Source organism: Chlorocebus sabaeus, chromosome 20, assembly GCF_047675955.1.
Source record: "Chlorocebus sabaeus isolate Y175 chromosome 20, mChlSab1.0.hap1, whole genome shotgun sequence".
Classification (NCBI taxonomy): domain Eukaryota; kingdom Metazoa; phylum Chordata; class Mammalia; order Primates; family Cercopithecidae; genus Chlorocebus; species Chlorocebus sabaeus.
In genome coordinates, this window is record NC_132923.1 from 37,650,834 (window position 1) to 37,676,623 (window position 25,790).

Genomic DNA, 25,790 nt, shown 5'->3' on the forward strand with positions numbered 1-25,790 from the left:
ATCAACCAACATTCTCCGGCTATTCGAATGGTCAGTGTGTCTACAGCACTTTCTCAGGTTTCAGAGCTAGATGGAAATGCCTTCCTGCCACCATAATTGGAGCTTGCCAAGTAGTTACAACACCAGCTTTGGTTATGCAAAGCTCAGCTTTTCATCTCTGCACTTTGTTCTTTAGTGTCATTGTCTCATCTGGTCCTCAGAACAGCTCAGTTTCATAATCCTTTATTCTTAATTCTGAAATCTTTTTTTAAAAAAGCCCTCTCTATGCAAGGAAAGACAAAATTTTGTTTGTCCCTGGATGAAAAACTTTATCTGACCTGAATTTATTGGAGTTCTTTACTTATTCTGCTTCCTGTGAGTAGCCATCTGTTTTGAGGTAGAAATGTGAATGTGTTTTATGGTAGGGTGCAGCCCTGACCACACTGGAGGTATCAATGGCCAGTACCTAGATCATATTACCCAAAATCTGAAAATGTTCTGAATTCTGAAATACTTCTCTACTTGAGGGCTCAGATAAAGGAATGTGGAGCTGTAGTAAAGCAGACCTTGCTGCTTTCCAGATTTGACCAGTGAGGAGACTCAGTGAGGATAAGTCATCACCCACCTAACATCATAACCCTAATGTACTGAAGGATCAAGACTGGAACTCAGATCCGCTGATGCTATCTGGGCCATTATCCACTCATTATAGGCAACTAATGTGCATGCTTACTGCAGGCTGGAGGGAAAGTAGAGATTCTTTTACCACAGCCTGTTAAGTACATTAGTTTTTTAGAAAAATCAATAGATTCCTGGAAAATATATGGTTTCTTAGAGGTCATTTCCAAAATACAGTAACTACTACACACCTAAAAAATAGCTAAAGTAATGCATAAGGCTGAAAGGTCACATAAATTATTCATTGTGAGAGTTGCTGTACATTTTGTATATATTTTTGTTCTAATTAGATATAAGCAATGTGATATACACAAGCCCAGCTCTCCAAAGCAGTATGTTCATTTATTCATCCATTGATTGACCCTGTGCCAGGGCTGAGTATTGAGTAAGGGGCAAAACAAACATATCCCCTGTCTCCATGGAGGCCTAGTTGGTGTTTTAACTCAGTTGTTTGAAACTGTGACCTGATGGAAATCATGTCATACACAGAGTTTAGGTATCTAACTCAGCCTTCAAAACCCTATTTAACCCATGATGTACTTAAAATATATTATCAATCGTGCTATAGGACTACCATGAGGTACAGCGTTTCCATGAGAAAGCAGGTGGAACATCTTGATTCTTGTTGTATGTCTGGATATAATTGTACTTCCAAGTGGAACTATAGATTTCCTGCCTAGAAACTTCTGTTGGCCACTGAGGCCTGAGACTTGTTATGTTTTATTCCTCCTTCACTGCACTTTCACCTTCCACCCATGACCTCACCCAGTTCAAACTCATGGGTGCACATAAGCACGCATCCAATTAACCAAGAATTGCCATGACTCTAGTTCAGGATGTGATGATCCAGCACTGGGAGCCGCTTCTTCCAAAGTGATACTTTAAAATTCAAAGGTACTCCTGTCACGTTCTCATGTCCCCTTTATGTACTCCCGTTTTCCTTTTAATACAAATCCCAACTCCTTCACTTGGCACACAAAGGTTTTTGAACCTGGCTCCCGTTAACCTCTCTGGCTTAATTCCTGCTACTCCTCTCTGTACTCACCCCCGCCTCCACCCACACAGCCTTCAGACTGACACACTGAGTCATTTTCAGCTCCCGCTTCAGGCATGCTGTTGAAGGTAAGTAGTCTTACCTCTGCTTGAGGACTACTCCAGCCCGGCCTTCCTCTCCAGGGCTGAGGGAGAAAGGATCCTTGACTCCTGTACTGCATATATTAATGCATCTTTGTTAGAGCATGGGCTCTGTAAGTGAACTGCTTGAGTATGAATCCCAGCTTCATCATCTTCTAACCTTAAGTCCATGGATAAGTTACTTAACCTTTCTGTGTCTTAGTTACCTCTGTTGTTGAGTACCAGTGTCATGGAATTGTTTGGATTACCTGATTGAGTGCATGTAAAGCACTGAGCACAGTTCTTGACACATAGTAAGCATTCATGAAACTTTAACTTTTATTATGATTAGCTGTTACTGAGATTGAGCCAAGAACCATACCAGACACTGAGGTTACAAAGAGAAAGGGATATTTCTAGCCCATATAAGCTAGCATGGGAGAAAAAGATAAATATTTTTATGTAAAAATAACTCTTTTTATAATAATTATGAACAGAATACTGGTAGCAAAGTGAGAAAGAGTCATTCTGCTCCTCCAACAGCTGGGACTAAGGCTGAGGATGTGATTTGAGGTGCAAGCAGGCACTAAGTAGAGAGATGTGTTTTGACACCTTTGATAACTTAACATGCCTTAAACGCAGTTTTTGTTGTGAATGGTAGAACCTTGTAGGTGTGGGAGAAGAGAGGTTACAGAGGTTCACCCGCATCACGTTCCTCCTTCTTGAAAGGGAGTAAAGTAAGAGTTGGAAGCTGGGTGGGGACTCAGTGGGAATGGATATAGGAAGCTTTTCATTGAATGAAAATTGAAGGAGTTGGGGAGGAAAATCGCAAGCCTTGAGAGGGGGAAAGAAGAGCACTTCCTGAGGACCCAACTGGGAAAACTTCTCCCCTGCCCTTTACTTACTCACTGATGAGGGTTACGAATGAGGTCAGAAATATGCTATAAGCACACTCTTAAATTTTAAGACATCCTTTGATATATCACATTGTCATTAATATTAATGATATTTATTGAAATTAGTGTGGAGTTGAGTACAGTATTTTGTTGCTGATCACAAACCTATATGTGCTGCAATATTATATTTATCTTTCTAAGGTATGATGACTCTTTTTCTGTTATATAATTTAAGACAGTATCTCGACAGTATCTCACGATCTAGAATCCAATTGTCACTTAATATTTAACATTTTCTGGTTCTATATATGTATATTATATACATAGTATAGATCATACAAAGATCAGACATATAGATAATCACATTATCATTAATTATAGTTTCTTTCCTTATCTGAAGAAATCCTGAGAAATATTTTGAGTCCTAAAGATTTAAGTACAAATTCAGACATCTTTGAGGACTACTCAGAGATACTTGAAATATGCTTTTATTGTTATACTACTAATTTCTTGTCCCTGACAGTAAACTTAATTTTTTTATTTATGTGTTTTAAATTTTGCAGATTCTACTTCATTTTTATTTAAGGTATACCAAATCTAACCCTTCAATTCACCCTATAGTCTTGTGCATAATTTTTTTTAGTATTTAAAATTTCCAGATTAGTCTTTAACATGTTGATTTCAGTTCCTTACTTTCTTGTCAGGGAATTTTAAATCTTGGAGATGATGGGATAGAATTGTAACCATCAAATATCTTTTGCTTGCAGGTAATTCTTTAGATGCAACACAGCTTTTTTATTATATATTTTTTGTGCTTGTATAAAACCCAGAAATAAGATCACAAGCTATCTTTATGTAAATATCATCTCACTTTCTATCTGGTGTATGGAAAACAAGTGTTAAGTGGTGAATATGTATGGTTCTTGATTTCATAGATGATAATGTCAAGCAAAAGTGTATTTGTTCTGCTAGCTGATGGATGAAATGCTACATGTGCAGTATATTTATTGGGTCGGGGGGCAGTCATACTGGAGATAAATAGTCTCCATGTAAAATCAGCCATGGCTGCATTTTAGGGATTAGGTAAATGTGTCCGTGATGAAGGAGCTGTTATTCATAACCAAACCATCAATCGGCCTTTGTGCTGTGGGCAGCAGAGTTACTGAGCATATTCAGATCTTAACTTCATGTACCAGCTGGTCCTGAACACTGAGGTTGTTGTTACTTACATCACATTTGTGACTCAGTGTTTTTCATTCAAGGACATCAGCTACAGGATAAATTCTGTGTTCATGATGATGTAATCTTTTGTTAGGTACCCATTAAGGATATTGTAAAGAAAGTGGATGTTTACTCTTGATTTTCGAATACAATAAGGAGCTTTATCCCCATGCCCATAAGTTAGAATACATTATTTCTCCTAACACGTACATAGTTTTAATCCAAATATGTTGTTTTAATCCTTTTAGTTTATTCTCATCACAAAGCAAACAAAAATTTTCATGGTGCCATGTGACGGCAATGAAACTTACACTTCTTTTGTGACTACCATTCTAAATCCTACAGATTAGTTATTTTCATTTTACAAGTGATGTAACTAAGAGTCAGCGAATTTGTGTAAGGTCACAGAGCTAACTGGTAGTAGATTGAACTTTTAACCCTGACTATTAAATTCCTAAAGCTGAACTTTTCCTCCTAGCTTACACTGACTAAATACGGAATCTCCCAAGTCTCTAAAAGTATCCATAAAATACAAAACAACCAGTTAACTTTGATGAAGTAAAGTTTTTTTAAAAGTAGCCATTATGATAATTAGAATTTGAAAAAATAGGCTGTATATGATAGTTTAACTTAGAAAACTCTAAATAATTCCATGATAGTATTATTTTATTGCACTATGTGCCATTTGAAATGGTAATATATTAACAAATATTTAAAAATAAATGTAAATGAAAATATGTGGATAAATGTTGTCTAATGAAGCTCAGGTAGCCTGTAAAATAGTTTTAGGATCAGTACCCACCTCGAAGCAATAAAATAAATAAAAATAATAAAGTAGCAATAACTGCGGAAATGGGTAAAATCTTTTTTGGAATATTTACTGATCATTTTGTATACCCTTTAAATTATGATGCTCTTTAGGTCAGCATTGTCCAATAGAAACAGAAAGTGAACCATATATATATGATTTTAAAATGGCTAATAGTCACATTTTTAAAGTAAAAAGGTGATATTAATATTTAATATCTTGTTTAACCCAGTATATCCAAACTATTATCAATTGTTTCAACATGTATTAATATGTTATTTCAACATGTATCAACATGTTAGTAATAAGATAGTTTGCATTTTTCTTTTTCAAAATTTTCTAAATCCAGTGTATGTTTGACACTTGCAAACTACATCTCAGTTCAGACACTACCTTTTCCTCTGAAATCCTTGTTCTGTATTTAGATATAAAATTTACAGTGTAAAAAGTAGATGTGAAGCCCAATTTGTTTCAAACATATATTAACATTTTCTAACAATCTAATTGAGTACCAGTTTTGAAATCCTTTTCATTAAAATCAAATAGAATTGAAAATTTAGTACTATAGTTGGCCTCATCACGTTTCAAGTGCTAATGGCTACAGTAGCTACTGGCTACCGTACTGGTTCAGTGCCTCAAGGAAAGACTTCAAGATAAGAGGAAAAAGAAGTGTTTAGCTTCAGTAATTAAATGAGGCTAGCTTTGTCAAGAGAGAACAGGAATTTCTAAATATCAAAGCTTTACATATCAAAAGCAAAATTTGAATATCTGAATATTTTGAGTGTAATAAAATATTATATATAATGTAAGTATTATTATTATATTTTATTATCTGAGTATTTTATAGAGAAAACACAACTTATAAAGGGTGATAACACGAACCTAGGGGAAGGGAAGGGAGTACTTCCTGTCCTAGGAAGTGGAGGATTGGGGGAGAGGAAGGGGCTTGATGTGCCCACTTAGGTGAGCACCCATACGTTAGAAACCCAAAGAAGGCAGTTGGTCACTGGATAACAGAAACTCCAGAGAGGTTGTGGAGATAACAGAAAGTAGAAGGGCTTGTACTTCATTTCTGGCTTGAAACTGGGAAAACAATTTCTCTTAATATACCTGCAGCAGGTAAGTCCACAGAGAAGACAGTGGGAGCCCAGGGACCCTGCAGCAGAGCTTGGGAGGGTAGGCAGCCCACCTGGGACTACAAGGAAGATGTGCAGGAGATGAAAAGGATCTTTATTTCCTGTGAGCCTAAATGGACCAAGTCAGTATGGGGCCACAAGGACCTTAACAGTGGTTGTCAGTAGGGCACCAATGAAGCAGTGGGACACAAACCTGGCAGTGGAGGCCAGTGAAGGCTGGTGGGTTGCCTCCCCACCTTGACCTTGAGGTCTTGCAGGCCTCCAACTAGACCCCACTGTTGTTTTTCCAGAAGAGAGAATAGTGAGAAACAGAACAACTAAGCATTTATTCAGAATTCCTCCCATCCCATTTCTATGCAGTGGAAGATGGGTGCTTATGATGAAGTTTAGATCAGTTATGGAAACTAGAGTTATTGCATGTTTTATGCAATCTAGATTATAGCACCGTACAGAAAATTTATGACTTCAATATCCCACTGCTTATTGCACCACCATTAGCACTCCTGACCCCCATCACAATCCTGAAAGGTCTGAATTAAGTGAACACAGGTCTGTCTGGCAAAGTCCATGGTCTTTCCACCATTGCATCACAATTTTGTTACACACCCCATCAGACACCTTTACATTGCTGTTTGGCAAATTTATCAATGAAACAAGAATATGAAGTCTGGGTACATAAATAAAACTTTCAGGACACTACAAGGTTGGCTTAATAAATGAATGCCCCATTTTTTTAAATAAAAATGTTATGCGAAAAATGTCAGTAGCAGTTTGTAAACAGATCTCAGGCGAAGTGCCATGAGGCTCTGTCCTTGATGCTGTCTTGTTATTGGTGATCTGTCTGGAACTAACTAGAATCCGGGAGAAAGATAACTAATATACTATGATAGATGCCAGCATAAAAGTTCAAAATGGTGTTGACAGGGTAAAATATTGTTTTGAAAACAATAATAAATTTGATTTTTTGAACAATTTCAGGAGCCCAGGGTAAGGGGAACTTGATAAGGCATCAGTTCATGTGAAGAAGTCATGGAAGATTCAGTGGACTGCAAACACAGTTTGACCAATAATGCTATGAAGTTATTAAAACACTCCCTCTCTCTCTCTCTCTCTCTCTCTCACACACACACACACACACACGCACACGCACACTAATCAAACCCAGTACCCTGTTAGATTGCATCAATCAAAGTCATCAAAATCTGGAAATCGGTTTAAAGATAATCCAATCCTGACCTGACTATGAGATACAGATCAATGAGTAAGACTATAGGGTGCAATCTAGAAAAGTCTCAGCTGCACTTTGGGCTGGTCAGTTGATAGTAGGCAAAATTAAGTGGGCACTTAATTTTGGGCTATACTCTTTGAGAGAAGTACTAACAGATGTCAAAAGCACTAGACTGTGCAGAGTGCTGAGGGATCTGGCCACTGAGTTATTCCCATACTGAGGGGAATTGAGGCTGTTTCATCTGTAGAAAAGGCAAATAGTAAAAGAATACATACAATCATCTGCAAATAAACAATTAGTGGATGTCTTTAGGGCTAAATAGCACAAGAAAGGTGAAAGAAGCATGAAAACAAGAGAAGGAAAAAGGTTCTCCAAAAGCTAGACCACAATGAATAGCCTAGACTTGGCTTCTATGTCCTCACTCTAGTGAAGGAACCAATGAAAATAAATTATAACCATACATTGTGGCCAGTGTTCTCAGATGAGGAACAAGGTGATTTGAGAACACAGAGGAGGACTGCATATGTTGGCTAGGATACGTTTCCCCCATCACTTCCCTTTTACCTGGAACTCTCATGCTCATTCTTCAGGATCTAACCATAGATGTCTCCTCTTTGAAGAAACCTAGCACAGTCTCTGGTACATAGTAGGTGCTTAATAAATATGTGTGTGTGTGTTTATTTTCATTTATTTTTATAATAGTATTATTTTGTTGTTAATAATAGTTCAATGTTTTCTCAATTTACACAAAAAATAGATATATATTATAACAAGTGAGTCAATGCATATTACAAACTAATAGGATATTATGATTATATTTTAGTAAAAGCAAACAAGTAAGCAAAACCTTTTTATATGTGTGTTAATTATTGTATATATTTGTATAAGCAAAGAGAAAAAGTATAGAAGAATATACACAAGGCTCTTAACAGGGAGCAAATGATCAGCTTTGGCTTTCTGCATCTTAGTGCTAATGGATATTTGTGGAATGGATGAATAAGCTCTGCTAATAATGATTAAATGGGTTGGCCTGTGAGGTAGTGAGCATCTACTGACCCTAGAGGACTGAGTGAATACCATCCTGCTCAAATCACACACCCTGCTGTTTGCATTTTATTTTAGCTACATTTTGACATCTGGTCAACCTAGATGGTTTCATAAGTGAATTAAAAACCAAGAGAGCATAAATAATCAATTCCTGTTCTGTATCCAACATGCTTAATAGATTATTATGCCATAATTTCCTTTCTGCAAATTAAGAATAATAGACTTTCTGTAAGGATAACACAATTAGACTGGTTTAAAAGGCACTTATGTTCACAAAGTACTAAAGAGTTGCTGAGTACAAGTGAAAGCTCTCTTAATTTTTCTTTTGTAACATCCATGCCAACTGATTATGCTACAGAAAAATTTGTACATTATAAAGCACTGCTATGATCTACTTTAAAATTAAATCTATAACCCTTGAAATTCACATAACCCTTGAAATTCAGCCACTGTCCACTCTCCACTCTGATGGAGGGAAAAGCCAAATACCAGGCTATTCCTAAAATAGAAGCTTTTTCATGAGTTTGCATTGTGGCTAGACTGTCTGTGGGCTCCTTATAAACCTTGCTTGAGTCATTAGGGCAATTTGACAATCAACTTGACATTCAAGAGAAACTTCACAGGGATGTAGCCCAAGCCCACATTTTACTATGGGCTCATACAACTTGGCCAAGTAAAGGCTGGGCTGTATCTGAGATGGTCTTTGGGGGCGAGGGAAAGGCAAGTGTTTTCTGAAGCCAAATAGATTCTGTAGGGTATTTTGCACAAGGACCACATTTACACTATTTCCCACTTCTCCCTAATAGCAGAGCATAGAGCCATCATAGTTCTATGATTCTGTGGTGGCCTCCTTTCTCCTGTCTTTAGTTCCTGACTGGCCTGCATTCACTGATACTCAGCTTATGCTCATTGGCCATTTTCTCCAGGCAAGAAGTCAATGAAGAAAGGAAGAAAGGAAGGTTAGGAGATACCCAAGTGCCTTCCCTTTACTTTCCATTTACACCTGTCTTTTCTCAACAGTGCCACCGCAATCATCAAACTGTGCAGTCTTCATAATAAACTTTGTCTTGATTCAGTTTTTAACCTATAAAATGGAGGTAATGATGATACCGAACTTAGATGATTGTTTTGTAGATTGAATGAGATAAGTAATCTGTTAATAAAATGCTTAAAACATTGCCTTGAAGAGCAATCACTCATGAAATGGTAGCTATAATTGATACTAACAGTATTAATATTATTTTGTTATCATCCCACGTTTATTTTGTCTTAATGAGGACAGAATATATTGAGTATTAACAGATGTAAAGAAATGTAAAAGTAAGAAACAATTAACCAGCCTTATAGCTGAGTTAAAGAAAACCTCACAAGAAGCCCAAATTTCCCTCTCTATTCATATACACTAGTCATACAAGGAGTTACTCAATTAGCTGCATCACTAGAAACCTGAAGTGGTGTGATAGCCTGGCCTTGTTATTCATGTGGGCAGAACTCTTTAACACATTCTCTCAGATTGGCAAAAGCATCATTTTCTCTTTCTCATCTCTTCCTGTTCCCCTCTCATGTATACTTATCCTCCATAACTGAAATTATCAAGCTTTTCCAAGCACAGGCTTAGACACACAGACGCAGCTCTGAAAGTCACAGGTCAAGATGGAGTCAGTTCAGCTCTACCTGCCCCAGACTATTGAGACCTGGGATGGATTGTAAAAGGCTAGAACTTGGCTAGAGAGATGCCTTGTATCACTTGGACTGCTTACATATTTAAACAGCCCCTTTTGGCAGCTATAAGGGCTGCAAACTTTGCCCAGAAAAAAAAAAAATAGAGAAGATAATTACTGGATTTCATAGTGCTCTAAAATGGCTGGTATGAACTTAAAACTTAAATTCTGATTTTAGTTTACTCTCTTAAGCGCATGTATTGTTTATTTAACCAGGGACAATAGTTAAGGGTATATATGCATTTCTAAGAATTTTTCTGAGTATATTATCAGTACCAGATACTTCCTGATGTTTATACCATAAAACCTGATTACATTATCAAAGTAATCTCTTTTACAATTGCTCTACTAATGACTTGAAATAATAATTAAATAGAGTCAACAAATTGGCTTATAAAGTAATGCATAACATTAAGAGCAGTTGAGCTATATAATAAGTTAGATGGGGGAAGGACCAAATAATTCTTGAGCATGGTGGCTTATGACATTTCATTCCTTGCAGTCAGTTGACACCATATGTTCATTAGCGTATGTCCAGATGCCAGAAATGTAGGTATTTATTCATTGTTTTGTTTCTAGTTGACACATTTCCCTTATTATACTTAAGTATTTTATTGTCCTAATCCTGGCTGATAAAATGTAGTTAAAGTAATTTCACAACTTCATTTAACAACATGAAAGCAACCTTGGCATTACATTGAATCTTAAATTCTTTCTTCAAAGTAACATCTGTTTGGTAGAAATCTATTCCATTTTATTTTTTCTAGCTATATTCACAATCCTGGTTTTTATGAAGTATGCATCCTCTAAATATGGCATACACAAATGGAAACATTAAAAACACTTAAACACTTCGTGAGTTTTCCCCCTTCTAACAATATTGTTGAGGTTGATCTAAAATGAAAATTCAGATAAAACAAGAATGGAGATAGTAAGAATAAAAAGAAAAAAAGACAATTGGACTATCTGTGCTTGGTGTTTCTAGATGATTAATAATCTTAAAATATTAAGAATTGGCCATTTGTAACAGATTGCCATATAAGGTAAGTAAAATGAAACAATTGCTACTCTTGAATTCTGCTTTTAAAAAGAAACTTATTTCAAAAACTTCATAAACTCCAGTTAATGATTTGAACCATACAGCCATATGTATGTCTATAAATATATGTTTGTATATACACATGATATTCTATGCTAATAAAGGAAATATCTTCATGAAAAGTCATGTTTTTTATTTAACATTTCAGATGTACATTACCAACACAATCAAAGCCAAGGGAACCAGACTTGCTAAGCCAGTTCTATGCTTGGGCTTAATGTGTTTGGCATTTCTTACTGGACTCAACAGAGTAGCAGAATATCGAAATCATTGGTCAGATGTTATAGCAGGCTTTCTGGTTGGAATATCTATAGCAGTATTTCTGGTAAGTACAAATTTCTGTATATATCATTGGGTTTTTAATTAACTTGCATAATCACCTATGAGAAAATACAAGTGTGAATCACTGGGTTTGTCTAAATGTAGTATATCAAACAAGTCATTCATTTAAGTCATTCATTTCTTCCTCCTCCCCCATTTGTTCTGCCACAAGTCAGGTTTGGGGATGAAAAAAATACAAATCCTACACTTAAAGTTGAACAATATATTTTTGTATAAAATAGAACTGGCCAAAAAACACACTGTCCCTCCCAAATAGTTTTTAAGACTGGGGTAAAAACTGCCTATAATATTTTTTAAGGATTTATAACAAACTTTATATAAATCTTTAAAAATGTTATAGGTGAGTTTCAGGACTGGTTTGGATATTTTTTTTAAAATTCCTCACGGAAGTTGGCATCCTGTGGTATCGAGAGCATCCCAAAGTTCCCTAGTGCCTCCCTGCTGTACTCTCCCTGAGCCTCCATGTCCCAGTGCTTTCTAACAGGTCAACCTCACCTGTGAGATGAGGCATTTTACGTCAGTAACTGAAAACTCATGAATAGTTTCCAAGACCGTACCATATCAAATCATATTTCACCACACAGTAAACAGCATACACAGTGACTTATTATGAAGTAAGCATTCCATTTATACTCTTATTATAAAATCTTCTAGGAATATCTCCATAGGTTTTGGTTGTTAGAAAATGTATTTTAGTCTGACTTTAGAATTCATCATTATTTATTTAACGAGAGGCAATAGTCAAGGGTTGATATGCATTTCTAAGTATTTTTCTAACTTATTATCAGTACCAAATACTTACTGATGTTTATACCATAAAATCTGATTATACTATTAGATTATACTATTAAATTGTAGTATAAGTCATGAGTATATAACATTTTATAAGTATGTGATAAACAGCCCGAACTTCCCTCTGTACTCATGTGCACTAGTCATTATGAGTATACCACATTTTACACAAATGAAACAATGTGTAGACTATGAATCAAACATATTTTTGCATTGACACATTATAATTTAAAAAATATTTTATGTCCATTTTGATTACATTTACATTGTCCTTACATGTAACTTTACTTTGTTGGCCTCATTTTACTAGTTAATAATCAGTAAGCAAACACTTCAGTGAATCTTTCCAGCTACCAAATGCTGAAACATAATTTATGTACTGGGCATTTTAAATAAGTTATTTCCTCTAGAATCTCCTGCGGTAAAGTAGTCGCCATGACCTCATCTCTGTACTGCATCCTGTGCTTCTTTTTGATACCACTCTCTGTGATTCCCAAGGTCCCTGGGAGACTTAGACTCAACCTTCTCTCATTCCAGGAGGTATCCTGTAGCCTCATGAAAACTGGGGCCCTGGCTTGAACCAAAACCTTTTTTTTTTTTTTTTGCATTCACTCACACAGTTGAAACTGGTTAACATTCAGAAAGCAAAACCAACAACAAACTTTACATAAATCCTTACAAAAAGATTACAGGCAAAGCCAAGAGCATACACGTAGCCAAAATTTCAAAGCAGTAGTGTCAGATGCAACTGTGTTTCAGCTCTGCGGGTCCATAACATATTCACTGGCATTTCATCAGCCTTCTTGTTTATCTGTGGCTATTGCCACCTTCCCTACACTTCAAGTGAACACTTTACCTTACAAAGCCAACACCAGAATGCTGGCGCCTTCCAAGTCGCTTCCCTGTCTAGTGAATGTTGAGCTGAGCTCTGGATCCCCCTTGAGCTCAAGACCCTCCAATTGCACATGTTGAGAACATTCCATGATAGCCCTTTGAACATTCCCATTCTCCCAGGAAAATGACTTCATGAAAAGATTATATGTAAATAATGCCTATATAATGACTAAAAATGCATTTATGCATTCATTCACAACCATTTATGAATGTGAATGCCTATAGTTATATTTAAATGTGGCTAAATAACAGCCTCCCTAAAGGATTATTATAAGGCTCTATAAAGGTTAAACAAAATAGTACGAGTTCAGCGAATGACTACATGAATGACTGGAAAAAGTTCCATAAACTCTAGTTTGCTTCCTCTCAGTCCCTTTTTCCCTATGTGAGATTTGTGTTTTGAAAATATATTTGCAGGACGATAAGACAAAGTTGAGGATAGAAGAGATGGGTTATGCAGCACCAGGGAAACAGGATGGTGCAGATTGGTCCTCAGTGGCACAAAGAGGGAGGATATCCATCTTGTCCTCCAGAATATTTAGCAGGTGGAATGGTTTGAAGCCTGGTGGAACATGGAAGGTGATATGGATGAGGCACAGGGAGCCTTCTATGATGATTCCCAATTTTCTCATTTGGGAAACTCAACACATTTATTTTGAACAGTAACTCCAGCTCTGGCCTATAATATGTTGTAATATCCTAGGGTGTTTCTAATTATCTTGCCATGTGTGCAGAATTCTAAAGTGATTCCAAAATAAAATTAATACTAATCTACTCCAGATCTCTGTCTTGGTTAAGGGAACCCAGAATACCCAGTCACCCAGACTCCATGCCTAACATTTGCCTTTGGCTCCTTCTCCTGTTTCATTCCACACACCAGTGATTCATTTAGGCCAGGTTCATTTCCACTCTAAAAATATTTCTTCCATGTCTTGTATCTTTGCTCTCTGACCATAATTTTGAATTGTAGACATTATTGCTTCTTACTAAAATAGTGAGGCCTTCCCTGAACCATGTTTAAAATGACTACTTCTCCTTGAGGATTCCTTTCCTCATTCCCTACTTTACTTTTCTACGTAGGATGTTTCAGCCTTTAATATGTAATATTAATTAATGTGTAATAAATTAGTGTGCAATATACCATATGGAACTTTTTTGGTTTTGCTTTCCTATCAATCCCACTAGAATGTAAGCTCCTTGTGAAGTTTGTTTGTTTTGTTCACTGCATATTCCCAGTAACTAGAACAAGGTCTGGTACAGAGGAAGTACTGAGTAAATGTATGATGAATGAATTAATACATGAAAGAATGAATAAAGAATGTTTTATTTACTTCCCAGAATTCTTTTAAGGATTAAGTGAAATCCCACATGTAAGAAGTGCAGCCTAGTGCAGACACGACATTGAATACCACAGTCTTCACGTTTGGTGACTATATTTAGAACCTTTAGACACTTGAGATTTGTCTCAGACAAGATCCAGTTTCCCTGGGAAGTTTCCCTGATTGGCTGATTTTTCCATTTTTTCCTGAATTTCTACCACTCTTTGAGTCTGTCCTCTTATAATTTAATAAGGAATTAATGCTGTGTTAATTGTATTACTCTTATGGGGATTTTGTTTCAGGTTAGACAGCAGAATCACCATACTTAGCAAAATACAAAACAAATACTAGTTGAACAATATTTGTAGATTGATTATGATATATATGACAGTGTCAGGCAGAATAGCTCAAGTTTATTGAGCCGCAACAATAGCTTGTCATGTTATCATATATAACAGTAACAATAATAGCTATTGTGCTCTTTACTACATTATTGCAATTAACCCTCAGAACGGCTCAGTGAAATGTTTTTATTGTCTTCATTTTGCAGGTTTAAAAAAATTTGAAGCCTGATTATATGAAGTAACTTGCCCATGTTCACAAAGCTAGTAACTGAGAGATGCAGGATTACGATCCAGACCAGTTTGACCCCAAAGCCCATGCACTTAACCCCATACAATAATGATGTTTCACTTACCACAAAGAGTGAAAATGAACAAGAATGGATCAGATTAAGTAATCATCACGACAGGAAAAAGAAAATATATATATAGTGATGATTTACTCATATCATCTTGGTAGGAAAGAATAGAATTACAAGAATTATACATGTGGAAGTCACTCATGTAAAAACAGAACGTCTGAAAGCAGAGTAACGTTAAATTGTATAAGCACATCAGAAAATTTGACAATTTCTGTCCTAGATGCTTGCTCATTCATTAATCTGATCCTTCACTGTGACAGTGGGAACACAGCGGTGAGCAAAAAAGAATATCTCTGCATTTGTGGAACTTGGAAGAGACACATCAATCAAAGTATTACTTTAAATGATGTTTAATTTCATACTAAGTGCTCTGATAAAAAGAATCACAGCTCCATGTGAGCAAAAAGCAAACAAACAAACAAAAAATAAACCATCCTAGCTAGGAGTTCAAGGAAGGCATCCATGAGGAAGTGAAGCTGAGATGAGATATCACGTCTGAGTAAGATATGGCATCCAAAGACAGTGAAGGTGAGGAGTATCCAAACAGCAGGAAGTGAAAGCTAACAGAAAGTGTTTTGAAAACAGAGAAGGAAGGCTGCAAAAGTGGGCCTGGGCCAGAGTTTACACATTAAGAAATAGGGAAAGCCAAGCCATGAATGGCATTAAGGGGGTAACACAATCCAGTTTGCATTTGGAAAGATCATTCTCACATTATGGTGGAAATAGAGGGGCCAAGATTAGATTTAGAGAGAGAGTTTATGAAGCTGTGTAGGTATCCAGGCAACAGGTGGTAGTTGCTTAGTTCTTGGAGTTGGTGGAGGAGATAAAATGAAGAAAATATAAGAAATCAAGATACTTAGATATCAAGATATTTAGAAAGTAACATTGAGCAGATTCAGTAACTGGTCATGTGTAAGAGATGTAAAGGATTAATTCAAGTTTTTAGCTTTGTGCAGCTGCATTGGGGTGGAGGTGGGTGTTGAGGGATGGGGTGGCATGCTGCTTTTCCTTGAAAGTGTCCAGAGAAAAGATCAAGTTTGGAGTGGGTGCTGGAGGGGACAGATCTTGAGTTTAGTTTTGAGTAGTTGTTGAATTGTCATACCTTTGCCAGCCAAAGAAATGAAGTTAATTTAGTGATCTGTTGCAACCTTTTTACTTTCAAATTGATAAAACTGAGACCCAGAGAACTGTCTGAGAATGTATAGACTCAGGCATGCTCAAGATCAAAAACCAGGTCCCTCACTTTTTCTTATCACCATTTTTACAAACAGGACATCTGTTCCATACTTGTAAATGTTAGCAGACAAGACTTATTAAATATTGGAGTCTAACTCTACAGAGGATTAGGTAATTTATTTCCCGATAATTAAAATACTAAGAATAAGAAGAATAATCATGATGCTAGTAGATACAATTTGATAAGTATCTGCTATGGGTTAGCCACTTAAGTATTTCATATGCAAATTCCTAGCTGCTTCAGTGGAATTACCTTGATCCTTAATTAAGGCAAAGAGATAACCAATACATTGTTTCGAAGAGTTTCCAAAACCTACATAATATAAAATAATTATCATTCCAGAAGCCCATATTGTCTCTAGATAAACTTTTATCACATGAGATCCATATATCTATGTATAGTTATTTCATTTTTAACAAATTTTACTTCAAAATAATTATTAGCGATGTTATTCATCTTCCCAATTTTCCAATAATTTTTAATACTAGTGAAAAGGGAAATATGTGTATATGTGTATGTATTTCATGGAATGGGTGTGAAACTGCTTATTTGTTTCATTGTTGTTATTGTTGGCTAAAATTCTTGACTATATCCTTTGTATTTTAGAGCAGTGGTCAGTCAGCCAACTGCAGCCCACAGACCCAAATTTGATCTGCTGCCTATCTTTGTAAACAAAGTTATTTTTGAATATTGACACTCCTATTTGTTTATGAACTGTCAATGGCTATTTTTGCACCAAAAAGGCAGTTGAACAGTTGCAGCAAAGGTTGTAAGGCTACAAAGCCAAAAATATTTACTATCTTCCTTTAACACGAAAAATTTGCTTACCTTATCTCTAGAGCAATCAATATCTGTTTGACCTTTGTGGGGTCATGAAGCTGGTAACATCATGAGGTAGTAGTTTTATCAAGGACCCATCTCTAAGCCTTTACTGTCCCTTGCTTTAAAGATCTTTAAAGTGGCAACTGCAAAGTTGAGGTATCAAATTATCAGGCTTTGATCTATGTTTCTAATCTGTAGTTCTTCTGGGAAGTGGAAGGATAAGAAGTCTATAACAGTTTGAAAAGAAGTATTTTTTCTGACAGAAAGTCTCAGTGCATGTTATTAGTTTATGGATTTGTAAATTTTATTTAAAAACTGGAAAGCAACCAAGATCTAATTGGCCTTTGAAGATATTCAGTAATGAATTCTACTAAAGAAAAGGCTTTTCAGTGTAACATTTGTGAAAATATGAAATGTAAATGTATAATTATATATTAAGTACTTACTTTACAAAATGAACGTTAGGTTATAGCTGCAAGTAAGTCCTGTATTTTGATTTGTAATAGAATATGAAGCACAGAAAATAAAACTCAAGAATACCTTTCCCAAGAATACCTTGTTTATTGTATAAGCAAACAGTAGCAAATAATTTTCCAGGTATGTTTAATTCATTATTTCTTAAATATGATTCGCTTGCATTAGAAGCTTCTTGAATGTATTTTTGAAGTGCCAACTCCTAGGCCCCATTCTTCATTTACTAAATCAGAATCTTTAGGGGAGGGCTTCAGAGTATGCATTTTTAACAATGCCAAAAATGTATTTTTATGCACATTAAGTATGAGAACCTCTGGTTTTGTTCAAATTCTGTCACCTGTGAGATATAATCCATTGAAACAAGGGTCAATTTTCTTTATGTAGAGGGTTTTCTATTTTCAGTGGTAGCCCCAGTAAGCTATTGTGGGTATGCCAAGTATATATGGGACACAATAATAGACAACAAACTACGTTAATTAAGGGATGCTGCTAAATTAGAGAGTGTCAATTGTAAAAGGTTTATTATGAATATAATGATACTGAAGCAATGAAAAATAATTAGCATTTAAATTAAATTGTAGGTTAGCCATATTAGGAAAAGGTTAGCTTGCTATGAGTTTTTATAAGGTTGGTGTTATGATCGATTTGAGCATTGACTATACTTTAATGAAAATGTTGGAATAGTAAAATTGTCATAATTGAGTGAGCTACATATTAACTGTGAGTTTTCTTAAACATATCTGCATTGGAGCAGCTATTAAAATTTATACAATAAACTTTACAATAAATGTATATGATAAATCGGTATAAATTCATATACATGTAACATTTAAGTAACTTTAATACTTTCTTAGATGTTTAGATTTATTAAGCTCCTCAAAAGGGTGAAAGTCACAGTGAGCACAGTTTGCTTTAACTGTAATTGTTTTCTGAAATTTTAGGTTGTGTGCGTGGTAAATAATTTCAAAGGAAGACAAGCAGAAAATGAGCATATACACATGGATAATCTGGCACAGATGCCAACAATCAGCATTCCTCGAGTAGAAAGTCCTTTGGAAAAGGTAACATCTGTACAGGTGATTCACAATTTAAATTCGAAATTATAATATCTAGAGCAAATGAATCATCATTCCTGTATGTATATCTGGAGCATGTCCACACAGTTTATGTTGATTTACTTAGCCTCAGAGTGTAATGTGATATTTAGCAAGAATTTAGTTACTAAAGAGATAATAATAGAAAAATATATATCACATTTTAAAAATCTGTAGGTTGGTCACAGTGGCTCACACCTGGCCTGTAATCAATCCCAGCTCTTTGGGAGGCCAAGGCGGACAGATCACTTGAGACCAGGAGTTCAAGACCAGCCTGGCCAACGTGAAGAAACCTCACCTCTACCAAAAAAAATACAAAAATTAGCTGGGCATGGTGGCATGCACCTGTAGTCCCAGCTACTTGGGAGGCTGAGGCACCAGAATCACTTGAACCTGAGAAGCAAAGGTTGCAGTGAGCCAAGATCATGCCACTGCAGTCCAGCTTAGGCAACAGAGTGAGACTGTATCAAAAAATAAAATATCTGTTTGTCTTCCTCATGCTAAAAGGTGAGGAGTACCTGTATGTGAAATCCATTTAGTACTTTGCCGTAGTTTCTAAATAAGGAACATTGTGTACTGGTCTCACACATAGGAAAAATAAAATAGTTTTCCTTGCGAATATATTGCATTTTTTACAAAATATATTCCGTGTCTTCCATGTTCCATTTATATGAGAAAGTGCTCAGCACAATGCCTGGCCCACATTCACAATTCAATAAAGATTTGTTGAATCTCAGTGCACAAAGGTCTGACATCAGGAAAGCACCAGTCATGTTCTTCTAATGAGGGAGATTCTGAGACTCCATTGGGCTGAATGCAGCCAGAGAGTAGCACTTGGCCTCATGGGCCAAGGCCTCATGGGGCATGGCAGTGAGCATGGAAACCAAGTATTTGACAAAAACTTTTCTTGAGACTTTTGGAAGAACCACATAGGATAATATTTCCTAAATGTTGGTGCAGTTATGTGCATTTGTAACTAGTTAAATGATTGCTCTGAGGTATACTAGTGGCTTCTCTTCAATCTTGTTCACTTCCACATTTGGTCGGTATCTTAGCTGAAGAGTCAGTTACACACTAATCAGGTGTTCAGATTGTGTGTATCTGTGAAAGATAATTAACATATTCAACGAAAGAATAAAAATTCTTCAGTGACTGCAATGAGATGCAATTCATATTTAACTAGAAATAAAGGAAACATTTCATATTTGGATTTTTTAAAAACTTCATGTGTAAAGTAGGGTACATCTAGGTTAATTGCACAAATGAAAAAGGCTTGGGGTGTAACAGGCACCAAGTCAACATGTGTCAACAGTATGATAGGACTACCAAAAGAGTTAAATGGTCTTAAGGCCCACTTGGGGAAAATGATACCCTGAATGAGGGGGTTGATGGTGTGCACTGCTAGGCTCTGGTCAGACCAACTTTGAATATTTTGTACTGATCTTGACAACACAGTTTTAAAGTGGGCATTGATAAAATAGTTGATACTCAATAAATATTTATTAAATGAGTGAATGAATTTCTTTGGGATGTACTCAACATCATGGATTATGAGGGACTGTTGGAGGAACAAAAAAAAGTGCTTAAAGAAAACTCATGAAAGAAGCAATAGCTTCCCATAAGAATCTGAAGGACTCTTGTGTGACAGAGGGGTGAGATTTGTTCTGGAGGGTGTCTGAGATCACAATTAGGACAAAGCAAAGTGAGTGTAAGAAGATAAATAATGGCTAGAAAGAAGAAAAACTCTGAAAATGAAATGGCTGCCTTAAGAGAGATAAAATTTCCTTTTACTATAGGAATTCCAGAATAGCTAAATAATTACTTGCCCATGATACTTTGGAGAGAATTCAAGCATTCAGGTAAGGATAGAAGTATTTAATAATAATAATATACTAACACTAATAATGACTACCATTTAATGATCATCAGTATGTGTCAAGTCCTGTGCTGATGGTTTATATAAATCCCACAAAATACTTCTATGCTCTACAAATACAATTTCAGTACTCACAGCAATTTTTAAACATGATCCTCATTATAATGGTAAGAACTGCTAATACTCAGTATTCCTTCTCCCCTTCTTCCTTTTAATAATTGAATCCCCTAATTTTAGCTATATTCATGACTGCCCAGCTACAATCTATGTTTCCCAGCTTCCCTTGCAGTTAGGTGTAACCATGAGACCAAGTTTAGACAAATGGAATGTGAGCAGAAGGAATAAGTTCAACCTCTGATTTATCTCTTTGAAGACTCTTGCCCTGGACATTCTCTACCCTTTCTCACCAAATGAAAAAGGTATGACTGGAGCAACCTCGGAAATCCCTTTGTAAGATGATCAATCTATCCTGCTAACCTGGGTCCCTGGATGAGCTTATGGAGCAGATTTCACCCAGCCTAGATGGTTCTGAGAAAGAAGTGAACTACTTTCTCCTCTCAGCCATTAAATTGTTCTAATTTCTTTTCTATAGTGACTTAGCTGATATCCTATTACAATGCATATTCCCATTTTACAGTTAAGAAAACTGAACTTCCAACTGGTTAAGTAATTTGCAAAAGTCCAGATCATTGATAAACAGCTGAGAAAAAATATACAATGTAATGTTTTGAGACACATACCTATGTAAGAAAATGTGTTTAAAAGTTGAATAATCTGTACAAAATTAGATCTTGTTTAACTTACTAAATAAAGATTAAAAACAGTAGAATTTAGCCCAGGGATAATGGTTCATGCTTGTAATGCCAGTGCTTTGGGAGGCTAAGGGGGAAGGATCCCTTAAGGTCAGGAATTCGAGACCACCCTGGGCTGTAACAATAGTGAGACTCCATTTCTACAAAAAAAAATTAAAAATAAAAATTAGCCAGGTGTGGTGGCATGTGCCTGTAGTCCTAGAGACTCAGGAGACTGAGATAGGATAATTGCTTGAGCCCAGGAGTTCCAGGCTGCAGTGAGCTATGATCACACCACTGTACTCCAGCCTGGGCAACAGTTAGAGACCCCATCTCTGACCCCATCTCTAAAAAATAAGGGTTGTGAAATATAGGAAGAGATCTTAGATATATTTTGAATAATATGGTCAGGGTAACTATTACAACCTTTTCATTTTGTATATGTCTGAAATTAACTTCAGTAATAATCACTGCCTTCTACCTTTTAACATTTATTTGCATGAATGTTCTTTGGTAGCTTTCTAGCATTGCCAAATATTCATATATATCATTACATCATTATATCTATTAAATTATTTAAAAGGTTCTTGTCAATGTTATGCTAGTTCATTTTTATTTATAGGGAGCTTTGAAATATTTGATAGTAAAAGCAAAAATATTCTATTCATGTATAAATTGTTAGAGATGAGTATTCGTTAATATATGTATTCGTGTACATATTAGGTTAAGTGGCATGTTTCTTTTATTAATTTTTTGGTTCATAACAAATTTATGCACTCTGTTTTCACTCCGGTAGCTAGGAAATAAAAATGGTTTGAATCTGATTCGGTTCTCCCCTTACTCACTATAGTACATTGGCACCACACCCTGCTGAGCTCCAGCTTTACTCTCCCATCTTTGTATTCCTGTTCCCAGGCAGGATGCTGTCTGCACAGTGCAAGTTCTGCCCCCTGCACTCACAAAGAGCATGGGATGATCACAAGGCCAGGTGCTAAGAATACATCTCAGGCATGCCTTTGGAACTGTGCTGCTGAGAGGACATGTATTTGTGTTCATCAGGCAGAAAGGGAGGAAGGCTACCACTTAAGGGAAGCCTACAATAGCTTTCTCTTTTTGTGTGTGATAAGGAGGGAGCATTTGGGATAAATACACAGCAGGTCTTCGAATTACATCATTTTATTCAATATCATTTATTTCTAACACCGATGAGAAAACACACACACACACACACACACACACACACACACACTCTTTCTCTCTCTAGCTAGGGCTGCTGTCTGGAGTTTGCACATTCTCCCCATGTCTGCTTGGCTTTTCTACCCTGTTTTCCTCCCACCTTTCAAAGGCTACCTATTAGGTGAAGTGGCATGCTTAAATGATCCCAGTGTGGGTGAATGTGATGTGTGTGTGTTAGTGCACCTGCTGTGGGATGGCATCCTGTCCAGGGCTGGTTACTGCCTTTGCCCTGAGCTGCTATGCTAGGTTCTGGCCACATGCTACCCTGAACCAAAATAATTGGGCAGATCATTATCATGCTTGTTTCTATTAATCTTTCTTAAATGTATGTATGTATAATCACATTTATTCCAGTGTTTTATATTAGAACCATTTTGGTCTTTATTTAGAAGTTTGGTGATGTCTTTGTGACCAGAAATATGCCATAGAAACTTAATTCCTGCTTATATCCATTAGCCTGTGGTCAAATTGGTTTCATTATACTTCATTCTACTTAAACTTGGTTTCCAAGAGCCTGTGAACATCACTAAGCGAGTACTCACCTTATTGCATTAATCATGGCTCATATTGGTAAACAAGTAAATGCAAAATTCTTCCCAGTACTTTGATCTTAATAATTGATAGTTGGAGAGTGGCATTAGACCTTAAAGCTGGCCCTCTGAAAAAAGTAAGGGAGCCTGGTGTGAAAGTTTGGTCTGCAAGCATGACCAAGAGTTTTAGCATTATTATGCCAAGCTGTCATTTTCTGGTTGTCACTTTTGTATGGAGAAGGCAAAGGGTTTCGTTTAGAAATTATGTACTTATATAACCTTTTATGTTCAAAGTACATGTTTGACAAACTATAAGCTGCAGTGTAATTATAGCATACCAGCATTCTTTATTTTTACACCAGCAATTTATCCCTTAATTATAGGGAGTTTTTCATATAGCTAATTACCATAGTTTATGAGGAAAAGTCCTGATTTTTCTGAAAGCCAAGTATATCTGAACATTCATTACATTTGGTTTGTGAAAATAATTAATAATCTGTGGAAACTGGCCCATTATATCCCAACGTCCACTAAATATTCAGGTTACTAGTAACTTTTCTATGACTCTTTGTCGTATTAGATCATGAAAAGCTTAAATATATATGAGTAGTGAATTATTAAATCAACGGGATCCAGTACATTGTAGTGTAGTGCTTTTGCTCTTAGGTTCTGGAGGCAAACTAGCTGAGAATTTTGGATAATTTTGAACTTAGGCAACTCACTTAAATGCTTGGTGATTCAGTTTTCTCTTTCATAAATTGATCATTATATGAGTTCAATAAGTTAATGGTAAAGCACTTAAACCGTGTCTGGTACCAGTGAAACCCTTAATAATCATAACTATAATTATTATTATTATTTAAAAGCTAAAATGGATGAGGTAAATCAAGACATGGGAAGTTTTCCATATATATTGGAAAGTTTTTTAAAAAAAGACTTTATATGTATATTAAATGTATATATAATAAAATCATTTATGCAAAATACCATCTATTTATCTTTAGTAGTATAGAAAGGGACATGTGGATGAGAGAGAGAGAGAAAGAAAGAAAGAAAGAAAGAAAAAAAAGGAAGGAAGGAAAGGAAGGAAGGACGGAAGGAAGGAAGGAAGGAAAGAGAGAAACAGACACCAGTCAGAGCAATGCTTAAACTGAAGGAGTCAACTGAGGTTAGTGGACCATGACCTTTTCCACATTTCTGACCTTTCTTTCCTTCCTTCCTCCTTCCTTCCTTCCTTCCTTCCTTCCTCCCTCCCTCCCTCCCTCCTTTCCTTCCCTCCTCCCTTCCTTCTTTCCTTCTTTCTTTTCTTCCTTCTTTTCCTTCTTCCTACAATGAAATACTATACTATTCATGAATAAATTTATGACTGAAAGTCATTATCTTTTTAAAAATTATTCAATTATTTAAGGTGCTCTCTGAGGAGGTTCCAGTGCTTCCTCATTGGATTGACTGCTGATACGTTCAGATAGACAAAAGGCCCTCAGAAAAACTCCCCCAGGGTAATTTAAAACCCTCTACTTCCTTAGGGCTCACACAACCTTTCTGAAAGTGTTTGGTTTAGTTTTCTCTGCCAAATTGTGTATGGAAATCTTGGGGGTATCTCTCATACCTTCATACCCAGGGTTCAGCTTTCTGTGGCACCTGCAGCCATCCCTATTTTAGGTACCAGTAGCCCTGGGGCCCTTCATGTGAGCCGTGTGCAGATGCTTGTCATTTACAGGATCTACAAACCCCCCATCCACCCAAGGACCCAGGGAGCCAAATATCCTCATGGGCCACACCACCCCTTTCTCTGAAATTCATGCTTTGCTGGCTCTGGTCTTCAATGGCCCACATATCTCAAACAAAACAAAAGCTTCGGTGTTGCTGGCTTCAGGATATCTCCAAGACACAAAGTCTCTATTAATTATTCTTAGGAGTCCAAGAAACAGATGTCTGACTCTAGGAACTAGAGATGGAGACGTTTACATTTCATTACCTTTACACTCCTATATTATCAAAAATAATGTAGGAATTAATATCTTAATAGCTGTGTCACCAAGAGTGAAAACTAGATAAAGTAAAATTCTTTTGGCATTTTGACTAGATATGGTACAAATAAACCCAGTTTTAGGAAATCCCACAAAGGACAATGCCATTTTTCCTTTGCTCTTTAAGAAAGACAGTGCTGTAGGAGTAGCTAAAATTCTATGCGGCCCCAATAATATCCCATTCCAAAGAGTGGGAATGAGAGCGAGGAGCAATCTCTAACAGAGTAAGGAGTTCATTTCATTTGGAGAACATCTCAACACCTTGGATTAACACCATGTTGAGACAGAGTTAGCAAATAAGCAAATGCCCAAAGAAAGCTCTGAGGCAAGAAGCTGTCCTCAGATTAGGCTTCTCACTATTAGGGGTTCATGCCAGATGAAGGAAAGCTTTTATGAACTGGATGGGTACCTCACACCTGGATGAGGAGTTCCCTTTGTCCAGAACCAAAACCTGCCTGCAAGGATTGCACATACTCCTCGAATAGAAGTTCGACTGAACTGATCGGTAGTCTTCCTTGTTTCAACAAACATAATGAATGAAATTGTATAGAGACAAAGTGACCTTCCTGAAAATGCTCATGGTCTTAGCTTCTTCTCACAGTCCTCTCAGACTGATGATGTAAAACTACATCCTCCAGCTTTTCTGCTCATGATCTAAGTAGAGGATTCCCTAGCAATTCATGGTTATCATTAAGAGATAACTGATGACTCCTTTCCCACTCAT

The 25,790-nt window shown here is 36.4% G+C and overlaps 1 protein-coding gene across 10 annotated transcripts in view; it reads left to right on the top strand.

Annotated features, from left to right (window-relative positions):
* The window catches only part of PLPPR5 (phospholipid phosphatase related 5), a 339,870-nt gene that overhangs the window by 296,504 nt on the left and 17,576 nt on the right, over positions 1-25,790 (top strand). For 5 of the 10 annotated variants that reach the window (XM_073008554.1, XM_037982722.2, XM_073008556.1 and 2 more), the window contains 2 exons: positions 11,075-11,251; positions 18,451-18,570. In XM_073008554.1, the coding sequence (XP_072864655.1) occupies positions 11,075-11,251; positions 18,451-18,570 (297 nt within the window). Of the gene's footprint in view, positions 1-11,074; positions 11,252-18,450; positions 18,586-20,399; positions 20,463-25,790 lie in introns of all 10 variants that reach the window. The other 5 variants (XM_037982704.2, XM_073008555.1, XM_007977856.3 and 2 more) reach the window with 3 other exon arrangements.